A 21,991-nucleotide genomic window follows, 5' to 3' on the forward strand; every position below is an offset into this window, starting at 1 on the left:
CACATGCATTATTCATTTAATGCCCCTAACAAATCTGTAGGATTGGTGAATGTAGTTGGGGCTCCAAACATCTGACAAATGATCAAGAGGGACCATGACCTTAGTATAGGGCCTATGTCAGAAGAAAGCCCCTTCCAAGAGGCAGGATAACTATCTTCAAAGGATATCTGTCAGAAAAATATGTCCATTTTAAAGTGCTATCTTAATCCCATAGGTCATCCATTCATCCCTGTAATTTATGAGTCTCGCTAGTCTTCAGTGTGACATCAGGGACATCTTACTTCCTGACTCAGTTTGTGTCACTGCAAATTGTCCTCCAAAGAGAGAGAGCAAGTGATAAAGGGTGCATCCTGGACAACAAAAATAACCATTTATTTGATAGTAACACTGTCTTTTGTCATAATTGTTTTTAGCAATTTCAAATATATTCTGATTAACATCTCATAGATAGGGGCATGGTTATGCCCCTTGTCTAAAGGAAGTAGCTATTTTGAAATATTCCTGATTTGACCTGTTTTCTAAAAGAATTATGAGTCAAATAAAAACAACTCATAAAACATTCAATGAGTTCTCATAAATGCCAACTTTTGTTTAGGTCATCTCTTCTAATATCTTCAAATATTCTAAGATGATCAAATTTCTGCATAGCTGATTTTATGTGTCAACTTGGCAAGACTATGGTGACTAGTTGTTTGGTCAAACACTAGTTTACATGTTGTTATGAAGCTATTTTTTGGATGTGATTAATATTTACAATCAGTTGATTTTAAGGTGAGCAGATTACCCTCCATGATGTGGGTAAGCCTCATACAATCAGTTGAAGGCCTTAACAGCAAAAAACAGTTTCCCCAAAAACCAATTTTGCCAACAGATCAGAAATTCTGCCTGCTCTTTCAGCCTTTATATTCAGAACTGCAGCATCAATTCTTACCTGAATCTTCAGCCTGCCAGTCTGCCCTACAGATTTCAGACTTGTCAATCCCTACAATAGCAAAATCACCCCCGCTTTGAACAAATTTAATACATTTAACATTTTCTACTACAACCTTGTCCCTGTCCAAAGCAGGAATGTACTGTCATTCAATGTATTTTACCTTAAGTCTTTTTAAATGTAGAGAAGCTGGTAGAACAAAAACAAAATAAAAACAAGCATGGTTCTTGTTCTTATTTGTTATAAGGAATTTTTTGGTAGGACGCACTTGAAAGACAATTTCCTATAGGAATATATCAATAAATATACCTTTGACTGAAGAAGATTTAGAAATGAATAAAAGAAGAATGTATTAGTCAGAATTCTCCAGCGAAACAGAATCACCCTGACCTTATTTAACCTTAATTGTCTCCGTAAATGCCTTATCTTCAAAAACAGTCAAATTGAGTGTTAGGATTTCAAAATATGAATTTGGGGAGGGGGAACACAATTCAATCATAACATACATTAAGGAACTAAATAAAAGAGAAAATTAAACCCAAACCTAGCAGAAGGAAATAATAAAGATTATAGCAGAGATAAATGAAATAGAGAATAAAAAAAACAATAGAGAGAATCAATGAAAACAAATGTTTGTTATTAGAAAAAAATCAAGAAAATTGACAAACTTTAGCTAGTCTGAGAAAGGAAGAGAGAGAAGATGCAAAGAACTAAAATCAGAAATGAAAATGGGGACACTACAACCAATTTTAAAGAAATAAAAAAAATAAATGAAAGAATGCTATGAATAATTGTCCACCAATAAATTAGATGAAATAGACAAATTCATCGAAATACACAAATTACCAAACTGATTCAAGAAGTAACAGAATAATCTGAACAGACCTATAACAGGCAAAGATATTAAATCAGTGGTTTCAAAAAAAAGCAAACAATAAATAAAAGACTTCAAACACAAAGTCCAGGACCAGATGACTTCAGCGGTGAATTTTACCAAACACTTAAAGAATTAACACCAACCTTTCTCAAACTCTTCTGAAAAATAGACCAGAAAGGAACACTTCCTAACTCATTTTATGAGGTCTGTTTTACCCTAATGCCAAAGACACTTCAAGAAAAACAAAAACAAAAACAAAAAAACTACAGACCAATGTCTCTTATGAATACAAATGTAAGAATCCTCAGCAAAATACCACCAAACTGAATCCAACGGCATATTAAAAGGATTGTACACCATGAACAAGTGGGATTTATCCCAGGAATCTGTAAGTAGTTCAATATATAAAAATCAATTTATAACCACATTAATAGAATGAGGGGGAAAAACACATGATCACCTCAGTTAATGCAGAAAAGGCATTTGACAGAATCATATACTTTTTCATGATTAAAAAAAATCAGAGGTTCCGGAAAAATGGCGGAGTAAGGTGAGCCTCTGTAAAGCTCCCTGGAATTTACAAAGAATCGAACAACAAAAACTCCACAAAGGACTCCCTGCACAGCAGACAGGCAAGACGAAGAGGCCCACTACCGACTGAAATCACCTATAGGTGGGAGATTCGCGCGAGTGGGGGGAGGAGGAAAGGGAGAAGAGCGCGGAGACGGAGCCGCGAGGGCGCAGGACTCAGACCCAGCTCAGTGCTCCGAGCTCGCTGCTTCCCGGAACTACCGCAGCTGCAGGAGATCGGACTGCTAGGGCTACACCAGGGCTCCACAGGGCTGAGGGGACAGCATATAACACGGCTGAACCCAACGCTCACGGCAGAGACCTAGGAGAAAAGACTGAGGGAAAAAGGCTGAAAACGGTGGTTTAAGCCCGCACTGCCGAGCAGAGAACGGAGCCTTAGGCACTGAGACTAGCCGCCCCCTCCCTCCCCTCCCAGAGCTCGCCCCGCCCCCACCTGCCCGGTGCTAGAAGCGAAACAGTAGCAGTGTCAGATCAAAACAACAGAAAATTTGCTATATTTGAGAACTGTGGCCCACAAACACAAATTCACAGCCCAACTAGTTCCGTCAAAGGGGAGAGAGCTGTGGAAGCAGGACCGGCTGTGGTGGTGGTCGCCGCCATTGCTCTGGGCCACCTCTCACAGCTCACCACGCCCCTGACCCCACCGATCTGGGCAGATCCCTGCAGGAGTAAACAGAACTGCTGAAACATACGGGCTCTGAATCAGGAGCTGGAAGAGCTTTGGAACATCAAAAGCTCTCCGCATACCCACCGGGACACTGCGCCCTGTGACCTAGACGAACTATTAACAGAGGAGAAGCCCAACTCCCAGAGAATCCCCCCAGTGTGTGAGAAGCTGGAATAGTGCAGAGAAAACATAGCACTACCTTGTGAGAGAGGAAACAAAAAAAGCCTGCAGTCGGAGAAAAAGTAAAACTTTCTACCAACAAGTACTGGAAAACAAAAGAAAGACCTCTTCCTATCAACTTGTTGCAGAAGTCACTCCTGTAGATGTCTAGGAAGAGAAATAGTAAACCAGTAATCGCCATGAATAACCAAGGCAACAAGATAGCTCAGAAAGAAAGTGAAAAATCTCCAGAAAAGGCACTTAAAGATACAGAAATATGTGACTTAAATGACAGAGAATTCAAGACTGCAGTTCTGAAAAAACTCAACGAGATACAAGAAAACACAGATAGGCAGTTAAATGAACTCAGAAACTCAATTAAAGAACAGCATGAGCATTTTACAAAAGAGATTGAAATTTTAAAAAAGAACCAAATAGAATTTCTGGAGATTAAGAACTCAATAGAAGAAATTAAGAATGAAATAACCAGCTTAGGTAGTAGAGTTGACCAGATGGAGGAAAGAATCAGTGACATCGAAGATAGAAACCTGGAAATGACACAGATAGAAGAAGAAAGAGACTTGAGACTTAAAAGAAATGAAAGAACTATACAAAAACTTTCAGACTCCATCAGAAAGAGCAATATAAGAATAATGGGCATACCAGAAGGAGAAGAAAGAGAGAAGGGAACAGAGAATATATTCAAACAAATTGTCGATGAGAACTTCCCAAATTTGTGGACAGAACTGGACCCTCGAATCCAAGAAGCAAATAGAACACCTAGTTACCTCAATCCCAACAGGCCTTCTCCAAGGCACATTGTATTGAAGCTGTCTAAAATCAACGACAAAGAAAGAATCCTCAAGGCAGCCAGGGAAAAGAAGACGGTAACTTACAAAGGAAAGCCCATTAGATTATCATCAGATTTTTCAGCAGAAACTCTACAAGCCAGGAGGGAGTGGAACCAAATATTCAAACTATTGAAAGAGAGAAATCATGAGCCAAGAATAATATATCCAGCAAAGATATCCTTTAGATATGAAGGAGGAATAAAGACCTTTCCAGACATACAGAAGCTGAGGGAATTTTCTAATACACGACCTGCACTACAAGAAATACTAAAGGAGGCTATTCGACCACCATCAACAGGGACAATTTGTGGCAACCAAAACTCAACAAGGGGGAGAGTAAAGGCCTGAACCGGAATAGGGGAATGGAGAAAGTAAGCGTGCTGAAGATAATGGAATACTCTAAATATCAAACTTACTTTTACATAAACTTAAGGGTAACCACTCAAAAAAATCCAGAACTGAAATATATACTGAAATAAAAGAAGAAACAGAGGGAAACATCATAGAATACCACCACACAGAAATAATAGACAACAACAAAAAGGCAAAGAAACAATGGAGACACAGCCTTACCAGAAAACTAAAGATAGAATGACAGGAAATCCTCACATATCAATAATCACCCTAAATGTAAATGGACTGAACTCACCAATAAAAAGGCACAGAGTAGCAGATTGGATCAAAAAACTAAACCCAACCATATGCTGTCTCCAAGAGACACATCTCAGCTACAAGGACAAGCATAGACTCAAAGTGAAAGGGTGGAAATTGACACTCCAAGCAAATGGTACCCAGAGAAAATCAGGTGTAGCCATAATGATATCAGATGAAACAGACTTCAAGGTGAAAAAGATAACAAGAGACAAAGATGGACATTTCATAATGGTGAAGGGGACTGTACAACAAGAAGACATAACAGTCATCAATATTTATGCCCCCAATCAGGGAGCACCGAAACACACCAAGCAACTACTAACAGAACTAAAGGGAGAAATTGACCAAAACACAATTATACTAGGGGACTTAAATACATCATTGACAGCTATGGATAGATCATCCAAACAGAAAATAAATAACGAAATAGTAGCCCTAAATGACACATTAGATGAAATGGACATAATTGACATTTATAGAGCACTTCATCCTAAAACATCAGACTATACATTCTTTTCTAGTGTACATGGAACATTCTCAAGGATAGACCATATATTGGGACATAAAATCAGTCTCAACAAATTTAAGAAGATTGAAATCATACCATGCATATTCTCTGATCACAAGGCTTTGAAATTGGATATCAACTGTAAAAAGAAAGCGGGAAAAACACAAATACATGGAGACTAAACAACATACTTTTAAAGAAGGACTGGGTCAAAGAAGAAATTAGAGGAGAGATCAAAAGATACATAGAAACAAATGACAATGAAAATACATCCTACCAAAATTTTTGGGATGCAGCGAAAGCAGTTTTAAGAGGGAAATTTATCTCATTACAGGCCTATCTCAAGAAACAAGAAAACTCCCAAATAAATAACCTCATGTTACACCTTAAAGAACTAGAAAAAGAAGAACAAGTAAAACCCAAGGTCAGCAGAAGAAAGGAAATAACAAAAATTAGAGCAGAACTAAATGAAATAGAGAACAAAAAGACAATAGAAAAAATTAATGTGACAAAGAGCTGGTTCTTTGAAAAGATTAACAAAATTGACAAACCCTTGGCTAGACTTACTAAGATAAAAAGAGAGAAGACACTGATTAACAAAATCAGAAACGTAAAAGGGGAAGTTATCACGGACACCACAGAAATACAAAGGATCATCCAAGAATACTATGAAGGACTATATGCCACCAAATTCAACAACCTAGAAGAAATGGACAAGTTCTTAGAAACATATAGCCTTCCAAGGCTGAACCATGAAGAACTGGAAAATCTAAACAGACCGATCACCAGTAACGAAATTGAATCAGTCATCCAAAACCTTCCCAAAAGCAAAAGTCCGGGACCAGATGGCTTCACTAGTGAATTCTACCAAACCTTCAAAGAGGATCTAATACCAATTCTGCACAAACTCTTCCACAAAATTGAAGAAGAGACAGTACTCCCTAACTCATTTTATGAGGCCAACATTACCCTGATACCAAAACCTGGTAAGGACAGCACAAAAAAGAAAACTACAGACCAATATCTCTGATGAATACCGATGCAAAAATCGTAAATAAAATTCTAGCAAATCGAATACAACAATGCATTAAAAAGATTATTCATCACAACCAAGTGGGGTTCATCCCCGGGGCACAAGGATGGTTCAACATACGCAAATCCATCAATGTGATACATCACATAAACAAAATAAAGGACAAAAATCATATGATTATATCAATTGATGCAGAAAAAGCATTTGACAAGATACAACATCCATTTATGATTAAAACACTTAATAAAATGGGTATAGAAGGAAAATACCTTAACATAATAAAGGCCATATATGACAAGCCCTCTGCTAATCTCATAATTAATGGAGAAAAACTGAAGCCCTTTGCTCTACGTTCAGGAACACGACAGGGATGTCCCCTATCACCTCTGCTTTTCAACATAGTGTTAAAGTCCTTGCCAGAGCAATCAGGCAAGAGAAAGAAATAAAAGGCATCCAAATTGGGAATGAAGAAGTTAAATTATCACTCTTGCAGATGACATGATGCTATATATAGAAAACCCTAAAGACTCCACCAAAAAGCTATTAGAAACAATCAACGAATACAGTAAAGTTGCTGGCTACAAAATCAACGCACAAAAGTCCATTGCCTTCCTATATACCAACAATGAAATCTCAGAAAAGAAATACAAAAAACAATTCCTTTTGCAATTGCAGCAAAAAGAATAAAATACCTAGGAATAAACTTAACCAAGGATGTGAAAGACCTATATGCTGAAAACTATAAGACATTTTTGAAAGAAATTGAAGAAGACACAAAGAAATGGAAAGACATTCCGTGCTCATGGATTGGAAGAATCAACATAGTTAAAATGGCCATATTACCCAAAGCAATATACAGATTCAATGCAATCCCCATCAAAATCCCAATGGCATATTTTAAAGAAATAGAACAAAAAATCATCAGATTTCTTTGGATCCACAAAAGACCCTGAATAGCCAAAGCAATCTTAAGGAAAAAGAACAATAATGAAGGTATCACACTTCCTGACTTTGGCTTGTACTACAGGGCTACAATAATCAAAACAGCATGGTATTGGCAGAAAAACAGACACATAGACCAATGGAATAGAATTGAGAACCCAGAAATAAAACCACATAAATATGGACAGATAATTTTTGACAAAGAAGCTAAAAACATACAATGGAGCAAAGACAGCCTCTTCAATAAATGGTGCTGGGAGAATTGGATAGCCACGTGCAAAAGAATGAAACTGGACTGCTATTTGTCACCATGTACCAAAGTTAATTCAAAATGGATCAAAGACTTAAGCATAAGACCTGACACAATAAACTGCATAGAAGAAAACATAGGTACTAAACTTATGGACCTTGGGTTCAAAGAGCATTTTATGAACTTGACTCCAAAGGCAATGGAAGTAAAAGCTAAAATAAACGAATGGGACTATATGAAACTTAAAAGCTTCTGCACAGCAAAAGAAACCATTGACAAAATAAAGAGGCCACCAACTGAATGGGAGAAGATTTTTGCAAACAGTGCCTCCGATAAGGGGCTAGTATCCAGAATATACAAGGAACTCATGCAACTCAACAACAAAAAAACAAACAACCCAATTGAAAAATGGGCAGAGGACTTGAAGAGACATTTCTCCAAAGAGGACATACAAATGGCAAATAGACATATGAAAAATGCTCAACATCACTAATCATCAGAGAAATGCAAATCAAAACCACAATGAGATATCACCTCACCCCAGTCAGAATGGCTATCATCAACAAGACAAATAGTAACAAATGTTGGAGAGGCTGTGGAGAAAAGGAACCCTCATACACTGTTGGTGGGAATGCAGACTGGTGCAGCCGTTATGGAAGGCAGTGTGGAGGTTCCTCAAAGAATTACGAATAGAATTGCCATATGACCCAGCAATCCCTCTCCTGGGTATCTACCCAAAAAATCTGAAAACATTTAGAGATAAAGACACGTGTGCTCCAATGTTCATTGCAGCTTTGTTTATGGTGGCCAAGACATGGAAACAACCAAAATGGCCTTCGATAGATGAATGGATAAAAAAGTTGTGGTATATATACACAATGGAATACTATTTGGCAGTTAGAAAAGATGATATAGGAACATTTGTGACAACATGGATGGATCTTGAGAGTGTAATGCTGAGCGAAATAAGTCAGAGAGAATAAGCAGAGAACCGAGTGATTTCACTGATATGCATTATATAAACCAAAACAACAAAAGAACAAGACAAACATTGAGAAACAGAAACTCATAGACACAGACAATAGTTTAGTGGTTACCAGAGGGTAAGGGGGGTGGGAGGTGGGGGGTGGGAGATGAGGGTAAGGGGGATCGAATATATGGTGATGGAAGGAGAACTGACTCTGGGTGATGAACACACAATGGGATTTATAGATGATGTAATACAGAATTGTACACCTGAAATCTATGTAATTTTACTAGCAATTGTCACCTCAATAAATTTAATAAAAAAAAAAAATCAATAAACAAAAGACTAAAGTTTTCATCCCCAAATCAGAAACAAGACAAGAATGCCGACTTTTTTCCCTTGTTCTATTGTACTGGAAGTTCTCGCCAGAAAAATTATGAAGAAAGTTAAATAAAACGCATACAAATTGAAAAGAAGTAAAGCTATCTTTATTCGCATATGACATGATCCTATACATAGAAAACTCCAAAGAACACACACATACACACACACAAACACAGATACACACATACAATTATTATAATCAATTTAGCAAAGTTAAAGGGTACAAGATCAACACACAAAACTCAGTACTTCTACATACCAGCAATGAGCAATCCAAAAAGGAAATTAAGAAAACATTGCATTTATAATAACATCCCAAACCACAAAATGCCTAGGAATAAGTTTAATCAAGCACACAGTACACTGAAAATTATAAAACATTGTTGAAAGAAATTAAAGAAGACCTAAACAAATGGAAAGCTATGCTTTGTTCTGGATCTGAAGATGTAATATTGTTAAGATGACTATGCAAAGTGATCTACAGACTAAATGCAATCTCTACCAAAATTCCAATGGCCACCTTAAATAAAGGTGGCTAAGACATGGAAACAACCAGTGTCCTTCAATGGATGACTGGATAAAGAAGATGTGGTATATATATACCCAATGGAATACTATTCTGCTATAAGAGAAGATGAAATAGTACCATTTGCGAAAACGTGGATGGATCTTGAGATTATTATGCTAAGCTAAATAAGTCAGACACAAAAAGTCAAGAACCATATGATTTCACTGATATGCGGTATATAAAACTGAAAACAACAAAGGAACAAGACAAACAAATGAAGAAACAAAAACTCACAGACACATACAACAGTTTAGTGGTTACCAGAGGATAAGGGGGGGGGAGGGATGGTAGAAGAGGGTAAACGGGATCAAATATATGGTTATGGAAGGAGAACTGACTCTGGATGGTGAACACACAATGTGATACATAGATGATGTATTACAGAATTGTACACCTGAAACCTATGTAACTTTACTAACAATTGTCATCCAAATAAACTTTAATTTTAAAAAAAGGAGAAAGAAATAAAGTTACAGCTTAAGTACAAAAAAAAAAAAAATTCCAATGGCCTTTTTTTCAGAAATGGAAAAGTCAATCATCAAGATAATATAGAATTTTAAGGATCCCCAAGTATCCAAAACAATACTTAAACAGAAGAACAAAGTTAGAGAACTCACACTTCCTGATTTCAAAGTTACTACAAAGCTACAGTAATCAAAACAGTGTGATACTGGCATATAAATAGATATAGCTCAATGGAACAAATTTGAGAGTCCAGAAATACACCTATAATTCCATGGCCAATTGATGTTCTCAAGCATGGCAAGACTATTCAACAAAGAATAGTCTTTTCAACAAATGATGCTGAGGCAACTCAATATCCATAAGGAAAAAAATAAACTTGGACCTCTAACACCATATCATAGACAAAAATTAACAACATATATGAACAACTTAAGTACAAGAGCTAAAACCACAAAGCTTTTAAAAGAAAACATAAGGATAAGTCTTAATGATGTTGGATTTAGCAATGGATTCTTTGATATGACACCAAAAGCACAAGCAACAAAAGAATAGATAAACTGGACGAAGTTTTAAGTTTTATGCATCAAAGGACATTACCAAGAAAGTGAAAAGTCAACCAACACAATGGGAGGAAATATTTACAAAGCATGTATCTGACAAGTGTCTAACACCCAGAATGTATAAATAACTCTTACAACTCAACAACAAAAAGACAGAGAAACCAACTTAAAAACAGGCAAAGGATCTGAATGGGTATCTCCCCAAGGAAGATATATAGATTGCCAACAAGCATATATATGAAAAGATGCTCAACATAATTAGTCATGAGGAAAATGCAAATCAGAACCAAATGATGTACCACTTGACACCCACTATAATGGCTATACCTTTTTTCCTTAATGGAAACTAACAAATGTTGGCAAGGATGTTGAGAACTTAGAACCTTATACATTCCTGGTGGGAATGTAAAAAGGTTCAGCCACTGTGGAAAATAGCTTTGTGGTTCCTCAAAAAGTTAAACATAGATTTACCATTGAAAAAAGAATTTCACCACTAGGTACCTATGTATACCCAAAAGAACTGAGAACAGGTACTCAAACAAGAACACATATACACATGTTCAAAGAAGTACTTACTATTCACAAGAGCCAAAAGATGGAAGCAGCCCAAATGTTCATCAATCTAAGAATGAATAAACAAATAGTGGTATATACTTACAATTGATTATTATTCAGCCATAAAAAGGCACAAAGTACTAATACATGCCACAATGTGTGAAACTTGAAAACATAAACTACGTGAAAGAAGCCAGATACAAAAAGCCACATATTGTATGATTCCATTTATAAGAAATACCTCAAAAAGGAAAATCCACACAGACAGAATACAAATTGGTGGTAACCAGAGCAGTGAGGAGGGAGGAATGGTAAGCAACTGTTTAATGGGCACAGGGTTTCCTCTGGGGGCAATAAAATTGTACAACATTGTGAATGTACTAAACGCCACTTAATTGTTCACTTTAAAATGGTTAACTTTATTTTATTTGAATTTCACCTCAATTTTTAAAAATTATGCACAAAGAAAAGATCCTTGAGGGCCGGCCCAGTGGCTCAGGCGGTTGGAGCTCCGTGCTCCTAACGCCGAAGGCTGCCAGTTGATTGCCACATGGGCCAGTGGACTCTCAACCACAAGGTTGCCGGTTCAACTCCTACAAGGGATGGTGGGTTGTGCCCCCTGCAACTAGCAACAGGAACTGGACCTGGAGCTGAGCTGCGCCCTCCACGGCTAAGATTGAAAGGACAAAAACTTGACTTAGAAAAAGACCTGGAAATACACACTGTTCCCCAATGAAGTCCATTCCCCTTCCCCCACAAAAAAAAGTCTTAAAAAAAAAAAGATCCTTGAAGTAATACCTCTTATATAGATTATTAACTTCCAGTAGAATTATTCAAGTGTTAAGTCCTGAAGTTTTAGAATTTCTCCTCAGGGAGACTTTAAAATAAGGTAACAATGCTATTTAACATTTTGAGCCCTTACTGTATATCAAATATTGTGTTAAAAGTTTTATATACAATACCTCCTTTAAACTTAAGTATACATGACTACATTCAACTTAAAGAAGAAAAACTGAGGTATGAAAAAGTTAAATTGCTCTAAGTCACACAGACAGGAGATGAACATTTAGCTACTAACTATTCTTTAGTATAGCAACAAAATTAAAGAAAATTTTATTCAAACAGAGTTTATTGAGTGCCTGCTAAATTTGCGTTTTTATGTGGTACAGGTAATAATGATGATACAAAATATTTTTTTGAAATATAACAAGTCAGACAATTAAGTTCATGAATTTTTTGCAATAATGTTACTAACTTCTTTTTGATGTCAGAGGGATTATTCACTATGAATTTGAACATACTGGACAAACAGTTAACCAAGTTTACTATTTGGAAGTGCTGAAAAGACTGCAAGAAAAAGTTAGACGACCTGAACGTTTTGCCAACAATTCATGGCTCTTGCATCACGACAATACACCAGCTCACACGGCACACTGTCTGTAAGGGATTTTTTAACCAGTAAACAAATAACTGTGTTAGAACACCCTCCCTACTCACCTGATCTGGCCCCCAATGACCGCTTTCTTTACCCAAAGATAAAGGAAATATTGAAAGGAAGACATTTTGATGACAGTCAGGACATCAAGGGTAATACAACAACAGCTCTGATGGCCATTCCAGAAAAAGAGTTCCAAAATTGCTTTTAAGGGTGGACTAGGCGCTGGCGTCGGTGTGTAACTCCCCACGGGGAGTACTTCGAAGGTGACTGTAGTGATATTCAGCAATGAGGTATGTATCACTTTTTCTAGGATGAGTTCGTGAACTTAATTGTCAGACTTCATATGTGGGTAAACATTTTTAATAAGTATATGACTTCAACTATTAAAATAAATACAAATTAGACATCAAAACTATAACGTCACAAACAATATTACTTAGGATAAGGCAAATGTAAAGTTTAAAAAATATAAAGTTGATTTAAATAAAAATATTAAAAATAATAATTGACATTTATTGAGGATTTGCTATTTGCTAGGCACTGTTCTAAGGAAGGGCTTTAACATATTAATGCATATACTCATTTATTTAACCAATTATAAATACATTACTTACCTGTCAAAACCATGAAAGTGCTACTTATATGACTGAAGTGTAGAAAACACTAGTGTAATTGAAAGATACAGCTCTTGGAGTCAGGTCGAGCAGACCTGAATTTAATTCTGGCTCTACCATCTAATAACCGACATGGACCAGGAAACTAAGAGTTGTTGCCTGTTATAATTTCTATATCCAAAGACATCAGATGGTCAAAATAGCTAGACTTATTTTTTAAATAATTATTTTTTTTAAAAGAAACCTAGAAATAAAAAACATAATTGTCAAAATTAAGAATTCAATGGATAGGTTAAACAGGAGATTTAACGTAACTGAAAAGAAAATTAGTGAAATGAGATAACTCAAAGAATTTACCCAAAAGTAGCAGAGAGAAACAAGGATCTGGTAGCTGAGATAAGAAAAAGAAGCTGTAATAAGGTCTAACACACGGTTAATATGAGACCTAGCTGCAGAAAATGAAGAGAATGAAAGAGAAGCAATATTTGAAGATATAATGGCTGGAAATTTTCCAGAACCAAAGTCAGGAATCTACAGATACAGGATGCAGTAAATTTATTAAATAAACTAAATAGAAAGAAATCCTTTCATAGACACTTTGCAGTGAAACCTCAGCCCCAAAGTCAAAGAGAAATTCTTAAAAGAAGTCGGAATGGTAAAGTAGACTGATAGGAGCTCAATAAACTGATTCTAAAAATATACAAAAGGCAAAGACCCAAGAATAGCCAAGATTCTCCTAAAGTAGACCAGTAAGACTGAACAGGACCTATCCTACCCAATATAAAAACTTATTATGAAGCTCTATAAATTAAGACACCTTGGTATTTGTGGAAGTACAGTCAAATGGATAAATTAAACATATATAGGAACTTAATCTATTAGGAAGATGGCACAGTAAATAAGTGAGGAAAGGAGAGGCTGTTTAATATTGTTGAAACAAATGATCAGTAATTAAGAAAAAACTATTGGATTCCTATCTCACAAAATTCAATTCCAAATAAAGTCTTAAATTGAAAAGGTAAAACTTTAAAACTTAGAAAAATGTATAGGAAAATATTTTTCTGACTTTGGGATTGAGAGAGGATTTTTTTAAAAGACACTTAAAAATGTTAAACACAAGATGCATAAATTTAACAAAATTAAATAACTTCTGCTCATCAAAAGACACACAAAAAAGGTAAGAAGGCAAATTGCAATCTTGAAGAACACATATTCAATCCATATAACCAAGAAGAAGATCGTGTCCAGACTATATAAAGAACTTTTATAAATTGGTAAGGAAAAAAAATGACCTCCCCAAACATGGTAAATGCATTAACAAGCACGGCACAGAGTCAGAAACCTAAATGGTCAAAAGAATATATGAAAAGGTACTCAAACACATTAGTAATCAAGAAAATGTAAATTAAAAGAAGCAATTAGATACCATTTTATTCCTACTAGATTGGCAAATTTAAAAGGTAAGAAAATACCAAGTGTTTGTGAAAGTATAAATTTGTACAACCATTTAAAAACAATGTAGCATTATCTTGTAAAGTTTAACATTCTCATGCCCTCTACTCTACTATATATAAACCCTAAAGTAATTCTTAACATGTGAACCAGGGGACATGTACAAGAATAATCATATTACTGCTTGCAACAGCAAACAGCTGGTGACAATCCAAATGTCCATTATCAGGAAAATGGGCCTGAACTATGATATATTCATACAGTGGGAATATTATCAATACAAAGAAATGAACTAATGCTACATGAATGACAAAACTTGAAGAAATTTTAGAAACATAATATTGAATTAGTGAAGGAAGGTGCAGAAATATAAAGTAGTCTGATACTATTTTTATAAAGCTCAGAAATAAACAATGCTATGCAAATACATATACATGTATAGATATAAAACCATATTTTTTAAAAAGCCATTTCAGGATACTGTTTAACTTGGGGATGATGAGATTGGGGAGGACCACACGGTAAATTTAACATTCTAAGTCTTAATCTGGATCATAGATTCAGAGGTGTTTAGTATAAAGTTTCATAATTTAAATATATACATTACATATGTACTGAGCATCTATCATATACCTAGCAATTTTTAAATGTATTATGTAATATATGCTAAAGAATGTATGTTGCTATTATGAGTTAGTAACAGGTACATCCTGAGTGTTTTGAGCATGATTGCCCAGTCTTGTATTTGGGTTAATTTTATATTGCCTATTGAGAACAAGAGTTCATTTTGGCTCTGAAACTTTAAATGACATTCTGATACTATCTGTAGCTCCCGAGAACTTCCCTGAATTATACAGACTCAGTAAATAGCTTTCTCTTTTTTGATGAATTAAATATGATGTTATCTTTTTCCTTACCAAAAATGAATCATTTTTAGCTAAAAAAGATTCTTCAGATTAAGACTGAGATCTGAAATGCAGTTTCGATTAAGTTCTACATTCATCCTTTGTAGTTTCAGAAATTCCCTTTAGATAAGTAATATGCTAAAAAGAGAATGCATTTCTTTTATATTTCCTTAAATTTTTTCTTTAATTTTAATAAACTTTATTGTTTTACTTAATTATAAAATCAATTGTCACTTCAAAAATGTTCTACAATAAAGACATATAAAGTAAAAATTTTACCACCCAACGATAAACACTTTTTTCTTGTATAACTTTTTTTCTTGAGGTATATATATTTTAAATAATTGATAGCAAATAGTTTGGTATTTTGCTTTTGAAAGTATTTTTAACACAATATATGACCTGCAGTTGCATTAGGAAAGATATTTTATTAATACAAAGTAGCCTCCGACAGTAAAATACCAAATAAAAGTAAATCAATAAAATCAATTTAAAAAGTCACAATCAAAACCTATCATATCAATGTAAATGACTAAAGAAAGCTGGCAGAAGTTGTTTTCATCTCTAAAACGCCGAAAATTATATTCTTTAAAGTGAATGCTACTACTCATCAAGATGTTGAGTTTCTTAGTCCCTGAATTACCCAGCAATATCCTCTCCTGATATTTGCTACCCACAGATTTACCTCAGGTGGTTCTTAACATGGAAGGGTCCACGGGATCAATCTTTGAGTGCCTTAAATTTGGATAGTGGAACAAAGACCCGAGGTCCCAGAGCCTGACAATGGTTCTTGGTTCGTCCACTCGGTAAGGCAACATGCCGCTGGTGATCACTTAACAAACTGCTGTTTGCAGCCACACACACACACACACACACAGACAACTGAAGTCTTCTTCGACTAGCATAGCACACTGACGGGAAGAAACGAGACTACTTAGGTAGGAAGGAGGTCAGAGCAGAGCCTTACTACAGGAGAGAAGCAGTGACCAGATGTTATCTGTTCCTTTCATTAATATAAATATAAACGGCATTAATCTAGACAAGTACCTTTCCTGTCTAAGGACTCTGCCCATCTCCTGATGTTTAAGCTCATCTTCAAAGACCTGACACTTATGAAGCATTCTCCCACTGTTCCACCGCCTTCGTAGCCCGAGTAAGTCTGCATACTCTCTGAAGTGACTTTTGTCCTTATGAAAACAAAAACATAGGCTTCACGAACTGGGGTCGGTGGGGTGGATGAGATTCTTTAAGGTGCCTAGCTAGCATACTGTCAGGTTGGAAGCCCCACGAAATAGCCTACTCTCGAGGCACAGCGGGCGTCATTAGAATTGCCTTCTCGTAGCTGTGAGGCCTTGGACACAACAACATGTGAACAGCGAAGTATAAGGAGCTTCAAAAACATTAGAACTATAGGGCGCCTTCGGGAGCAGCGGTATTAACCTCCGCCTCACAAGCCCGCGAGGCTGCTAGGCCGGCAGCTTTCCCTTTAAGCACCTGCGGGCCCGCCCCGCGGCGAAAGCCTTCCGGAAGTCGGTGTGCGCCGCCACGAAGTCAGATTCCTCCGCCGATGGCGACGCTCTGTCCCGCAGCTTCGCGCCCCGGCTAGTCTAGGTTTCCAGCTCTCCCGCCTGCCTGCTTCAGAGCTGCCGCTGTCGTTTCTCCGGCCAATAGTCCCGGCGACCCTGCCCACCGGCACTCGGAGCTAGGCCAGCCTGGTCTGTGCAGATCGGCCAGCGCCAACGCCGGGCCCGCCCCCGATCCCCACACGCACTTCCGATGACGCCTTTGCAGGGACGCAGCCCCCAGGGGAGCAGGGCGCGCTGCGGCGGGTGATGGACGCGCTGGCAGTGATGATGCAGGATCTCTTGACCCAGAACCATGCCCTGCGCAGGGAAAACAACGAACTCATGGACCAGGTGCGGCGGCTGCTGTGCGAGAAAGCCAACCTGCTGGCCCAGGTGCGTCCGCCGGCCTGCCCCGTGGCTTTTCCTGACACGTTTAAAGGTGACTCCGCCCAGCTTCCAGAGTTTTTGATCCAAGCGGCCTCGTACATGAGGTTCTTCGAGGCCAGGTTTTCGAACGACACCCTAAAGGTGGCATTTCTAATCAGCCGCTTCTCTGGGGCGGCAGAAGAGTGGGTAGTCCCTTACATCGAGAGGGAGAGCCCCATCCTAGGTCATTATGAGGACTTTGTGGACGCGCTGAGACGTGCCTTTGGCAGGAATGGGTAGAAAACGCAGCCGGGACCCCTCGTGTCGGGTGGGACCACTGCGAGCCACTGTGCTCCCCACAAACCCGGTCCTGCTTGGCTTTGATTGACAAGGAACTCGCTAGTTCTCAGCTGCTGGGCCCTGACCCTTGCTAGAAAACTTGGCGGCCGCCTGTACTTACCCAACCCCACTGCCTTTGCGCTCTGCCCAGCAACCCAGCCAAAGGCTGGGAACCTGTTAGAAATTGAGTGAACCACCCAGCATCACACCACTTGCCATTTCTGAAGATGTTGCTGACGGTCTTTGAAAATCGGAGCAACCTAGGAAGTGCCTGAGTTTGCCCACACCCTGGACACTGATCTGGATAGCTCAGGCCCTGAAACAGCTTCCAGGGTTAGAGTGCCTGGCAGCCAAATTTTGACATTTCTCCCCCCAAGAACAGTTTTCCACATACTCCATTTCTGTTTTGAAATCACAAGAATCTCACAGATTGTGCTTTTTGGTCAGAGAAATTCAGGTACTGGACAATACATGACAAAAAGATTTATAAATTTTAAACATACATATGTCTTATATTATCATATATATGTCTTACATTACCAAACAAAGATGAATAAAGTGAAAGTCTGTGTCCTCAGGAACACAAGTTTATTTTGAGAAAAAATTATTAAGTGTATATTCTGATATCTGGTAAAATGCTTTTGTGTGCAATGAATGGCATATTTGATTCTTCTTTCATGGCTATTTTTTAACTTTTCACCCCATAGTTTTAAAATATATGTTGAAAACATGCAGCTTACAAAGGAGACAGAAAACCCACTTGAGCAATTTTTATGTTTGCTGATGAATTTAGTGAAGATGGTGTTTCTAAAAATGCATGTAACTGGTGGCAAAAAAATGGGGATGGTGCATTCTTTGAACTTGGCTTTATTTCTTTATATTAAATGACTTAGCTCACTCATTTTTTGTAGCTTACATTCTTGGTCTCAGTTTTTCTTATGTAATGAAAGGCATTACTTGATCATTAAAATGTGGTTCAAAATTCTGTGCTTCTCTGATGAGGCCAAAGAAGGGGAATTAAAGGATCTGACCCCGCCTATTAAACAAAGGGGTCTTTGAAACCCTCTAAGAAGAAAAATCCACAACTGCGTTTCCTTAAGTCCATAGGTTTTGTCATATCTGGTAGTATAGTCTCACAGAAATACAGTAATACCTTGGTTTTCCAATGTCTCCATTGACGAACATTTTGGTTTACGAACACCGTAAATCCGGAAGTCAATGCTTCGGTTTTCGAACACACCTCAGAAGTCGAACATGTCATGCGGCTTCCGCTGAGTGCAAGAGGCCTAGCTGTCGGCTGTTTTCCAACGTTTCAAAATTGGAATGGTGTTCCGTAATGGATTACGTTAGAAAACCGAGGTACCGCTGTATCTTTCAGTTAGACATCTTCATATTCAGAAAACTCATTACTGCCTCCTTCATGGACAATTTATATACCTGAGGACCATAGGAAAAACCTAATTATATTTTTGTAAGATGGGAGTAAAGACAGGTTATAGCAATTATTTTATTATTGCTGGTTAACATTACAGTAGTTCATAGGAAACGGCCCCTCAACGTGATCTCTTATATACCACACTTTTGCAGCGCATGTGTACTAACAAAATAAACTGAATCTTGGGCCTATTGGCTGATAATTTCAAAGCAGTATTTTTCCCACAGTAAAAAAACCTATAGGATATAGCACCAAATTTTTTTTCAATAAACCTCAGAAGAGCACATGTTTGATAGGATATAAAAACTTTCTAATGAAAGGTCAGTATCAACACTTAATAAGTTAAATACAGCATGAAAAAAGCAACTCAGAAGTCAAAATATCTCATACTTAATTTCCTATAGCTGTGTCTTTTTTGTTGAGGATCACTTAAATCTCCAAAAGAAAAAATTAGAGAAGAAAGTATGTGAGGCTTGCTTACACGGAGACTTACACGGAGAGAAAGGGGTGGAGAGGTCACTGGTGAATGACTTCCACATCCGATTTTTCCAGATCTAAAATGAAGTCATAACAGGTTATGATCGACTCATTGTTTTCTTTAGTCTTCTACTGAGTGACCTCCAGGGAATGTTTCTTCATCTGGTCCTACACGGCCAGTAGGCCACTGGGACCTTCCTCTGGGCCTGAGCAATTTCCTCATTTGCTAGATTGCGTTTCTCTTCTCTTCGGGCCTTTCATGCTTGGTGTCTTTGACCTTCTGTCTGAATTCGTATGTAATCCTCAATACACTTCAGCCATTCTTCATTCTTGGTATTGCCTTCAATCCCCTCTTTATGCCCTCGAATCCCTTGAAAAGATCAGAGAAAAATGTATTCATGGCGTTCATGTATATAATTAGTTGATCCTTCTTCTTCAAACTTAGATTTCAACTTTGGCAAGCTCCTTCTGTTTCTGAGCCTCCTCCATCACCTGGGGTACAGTCTCTAAAAAGCTGTGTATCATTTCCCCATCTCTAGGCATTTCACGTGAAGCTCCTCATGTTGGTTTTGCAATTCTAGATTCTCCATTTGCATGGCTTTAACTGCCATGTCCAGGTCCTTCTGGCTAAACTGCAGTACATCCACAAAGAGATCAATGGACAGAGGCAGGCCAACAGACCGAGGAGACCTGGGGGAGAGTCCATCACAGGAATATCCAAAACTCCTAAGAAATCAAATGCCACCAGCCTTGCTTTAGGTGGACTTCCTCAGGAAGGCTTGGCATTATGAATGCTGTTTGTCTCCGGGGCCACAGAAACCAGTTTATTAGGTGTCTCTGTAGTGTGTCAAATGTGACGTACAAAAGACTTTTCTCAAAGTAGACTCATAGGAGGATGTTTCAAACTGCTCCAAGTAATCCATCTCAGCCTAGTGCCTAGAACTGCAGCTGGGGCTCTGAAGCTCATCTGTTTGAGGTCCATGGCAGGCTCTGGCCCATGCTGAGAAGGGCGTGGGGCTCACTGCCTGGACTGCTTGTGTGAACTGATGCACCCGGAAGAATCCACCGGAAGAATCCACTGGAAGAATCCACCATTCCTCACCCACTGCTCTCAAGAGTCTTCCCTAAGGGTGTCTTTTTATCCTCAAGTGATTCAATTTGCATAAAAATTGAGGAGCAGTGATAAAGGATAGATTCATTCTCCAGTAGATTCACAAGAAGGACTCCATGTGAAAAAACTGCACAATTTTCTAGTTTCTCTTCAGTTTGGCTTGTATGGCTTTACTTGAGCATTTTGTGATTTACCAGAAAAATCAGGCAACTTTTCATATATTAAATTAGAGACTGCAATCTAGAACCAAATGAACATAATTTTTTTTATAACGCTTTTGCTTTTATTTCCATGATACAAGTTGTTAAGATTTACTGTCTTGGCTAAACTAAGATTCATCTAATTTTTTATTTCAGACATCTTAACTTCTTGCCAATTAATTGAAGGTAATGTGCTAGCAGAGCAGATGACTACCTATGTAACTCAAACTTCACATAACTATTAATTAAAGTAAAATAAAATCCTTCATCTTCCCTAGATCCTTTTAAAATGGCCTGCTGTCAACACCTCTCTACAATGATTTTCCAGTTTTAGGGAGCATCAGCATTGCCTCAGGGGGCTTATACAAAACACAAATGGCTGGGCCCTATCTCCAGAGTTTCTGATTAACTAGGTCTAGGTGGGGTGAGAATTAGCATTTCTAACTAGTTCCTAAGTGATGCCGATGCTGTTGGTGTACAGGTAAAACAAATTAGAAATAAATATATTTCTTCCTGGTGCAAAAAAAAAACGCATTTTAGAAAATTTATTGTAACTTATTGTAGCCTTGCTCTCTGCCTCTTGAAATGTATGGAAACCCTTTTAAAGGCAAAATAAGCCTATTTTACAATCCAGGAATTTCTCTTTGAAAGGGACCGGAGCCTTCACTTTGAAATATAATCATCAAGGAAAATAGCATCCCTATCTCCCAGTTTCCTAAGAGCCTAACTTCAGCAGGCACCTGGCTCCAAACTGCAAACCTACCTTTTGTCATAAAGATACGCAAAATTTATTTTTCCTTTGTATGAAAACAATTCATCGTCTTAAGAATTGGTTACCATTTATCTTGAGAACATGGATGTAATGGGTTTCATCTGCCTGGCTAAATGGGTGAGATTTCTTTCAGTCTTTGCTGTCTCTTTCTTTAGTGATTTTACTGTGACACACATCACATTCTTGTTTAATAGCTATTCAAAATTAAACTATTTTCTTTCTGTTATCTTTGTAGCGATGTTTTCTAGGTTGACAAGAGATTTTGTTTTTAAGTCTATTTCCTCAACACTGGCCAGAGCCACACTTTGAGAACGACTGCACAGCATGAAACGAAATGTAGAACTTTAAATTTCTC

General features: G+C 37.6%; 2 protein-coding genes and 1 pseudogene across 2 annotated transcripts in view; 1 reads left to right on the forward strand and 2 right to left on the reverse strand.

The window, feature by feature from the left end:
- Positions 1 to 16,724, reverse strand: part of AKAIN1 (A-kinase anchor inhibitor 1) — a 104,454-nt gene extending 87,730 nt beyond the window's left edge. Inside the window, exon 1 of the mRNA XM_019755766.2 lies at positions 16,419 to 16,724. Coding sequence (XP_019611325.2) covers positions 16,419 to 16,536 — 118 coding nt within the window. The 5' untranslated portion in view covers positions 16,537 to 16,724. The remainder of the gene's footprint in view (positions 1 to 16,418) is intronic.
- Positions 16,725 to 16,918: 194 nt separating this feature from the next.
- LOC109460384 (protein LDOC1) lies at positions 16,919 to 18,542 on the forward strand. Its single transcript, XM_074340284.1, has one exon. The coding sequence runs from the start codon at positions 17,204 to 17,206 to the stop codon at positions 17,600 to 17,602; it is 399 nt and encodes a 132-aa protein (XP_074196385.1). The 5' UTR covers positions 16,919 to 17,203; the 3' UTR covers positions 17,603 to 18,542.
- Positions 18,543 to 19,679: 1,137 nt separating this feature from the next.
- Positions 19,680 to 20,752, reverse strand: LOC141573166 (transforming acidic coiled-coil-containing protein 3 pseudogene; annotated as a pseudogene).
- Between the last annotated feature and the right edge of the window lie 1,239 nt (positions 20,753 to 21,991).

Source organism: Rhinolophus sinicus, linkage group LG09 (genome assembly GCF_036562045.2).
Source record: "Rhinolophus sinicus isolate RSC01 linkage group LG09, ASM3656204v1, whole genome shotgun sequence".
Lineage (NCBI taxonomy): Eukaryota > Metazoa > Chordata > Mammalia > Chiroptera > Rhinolophidae > Rhinolophus > Rhinolophus sinicus.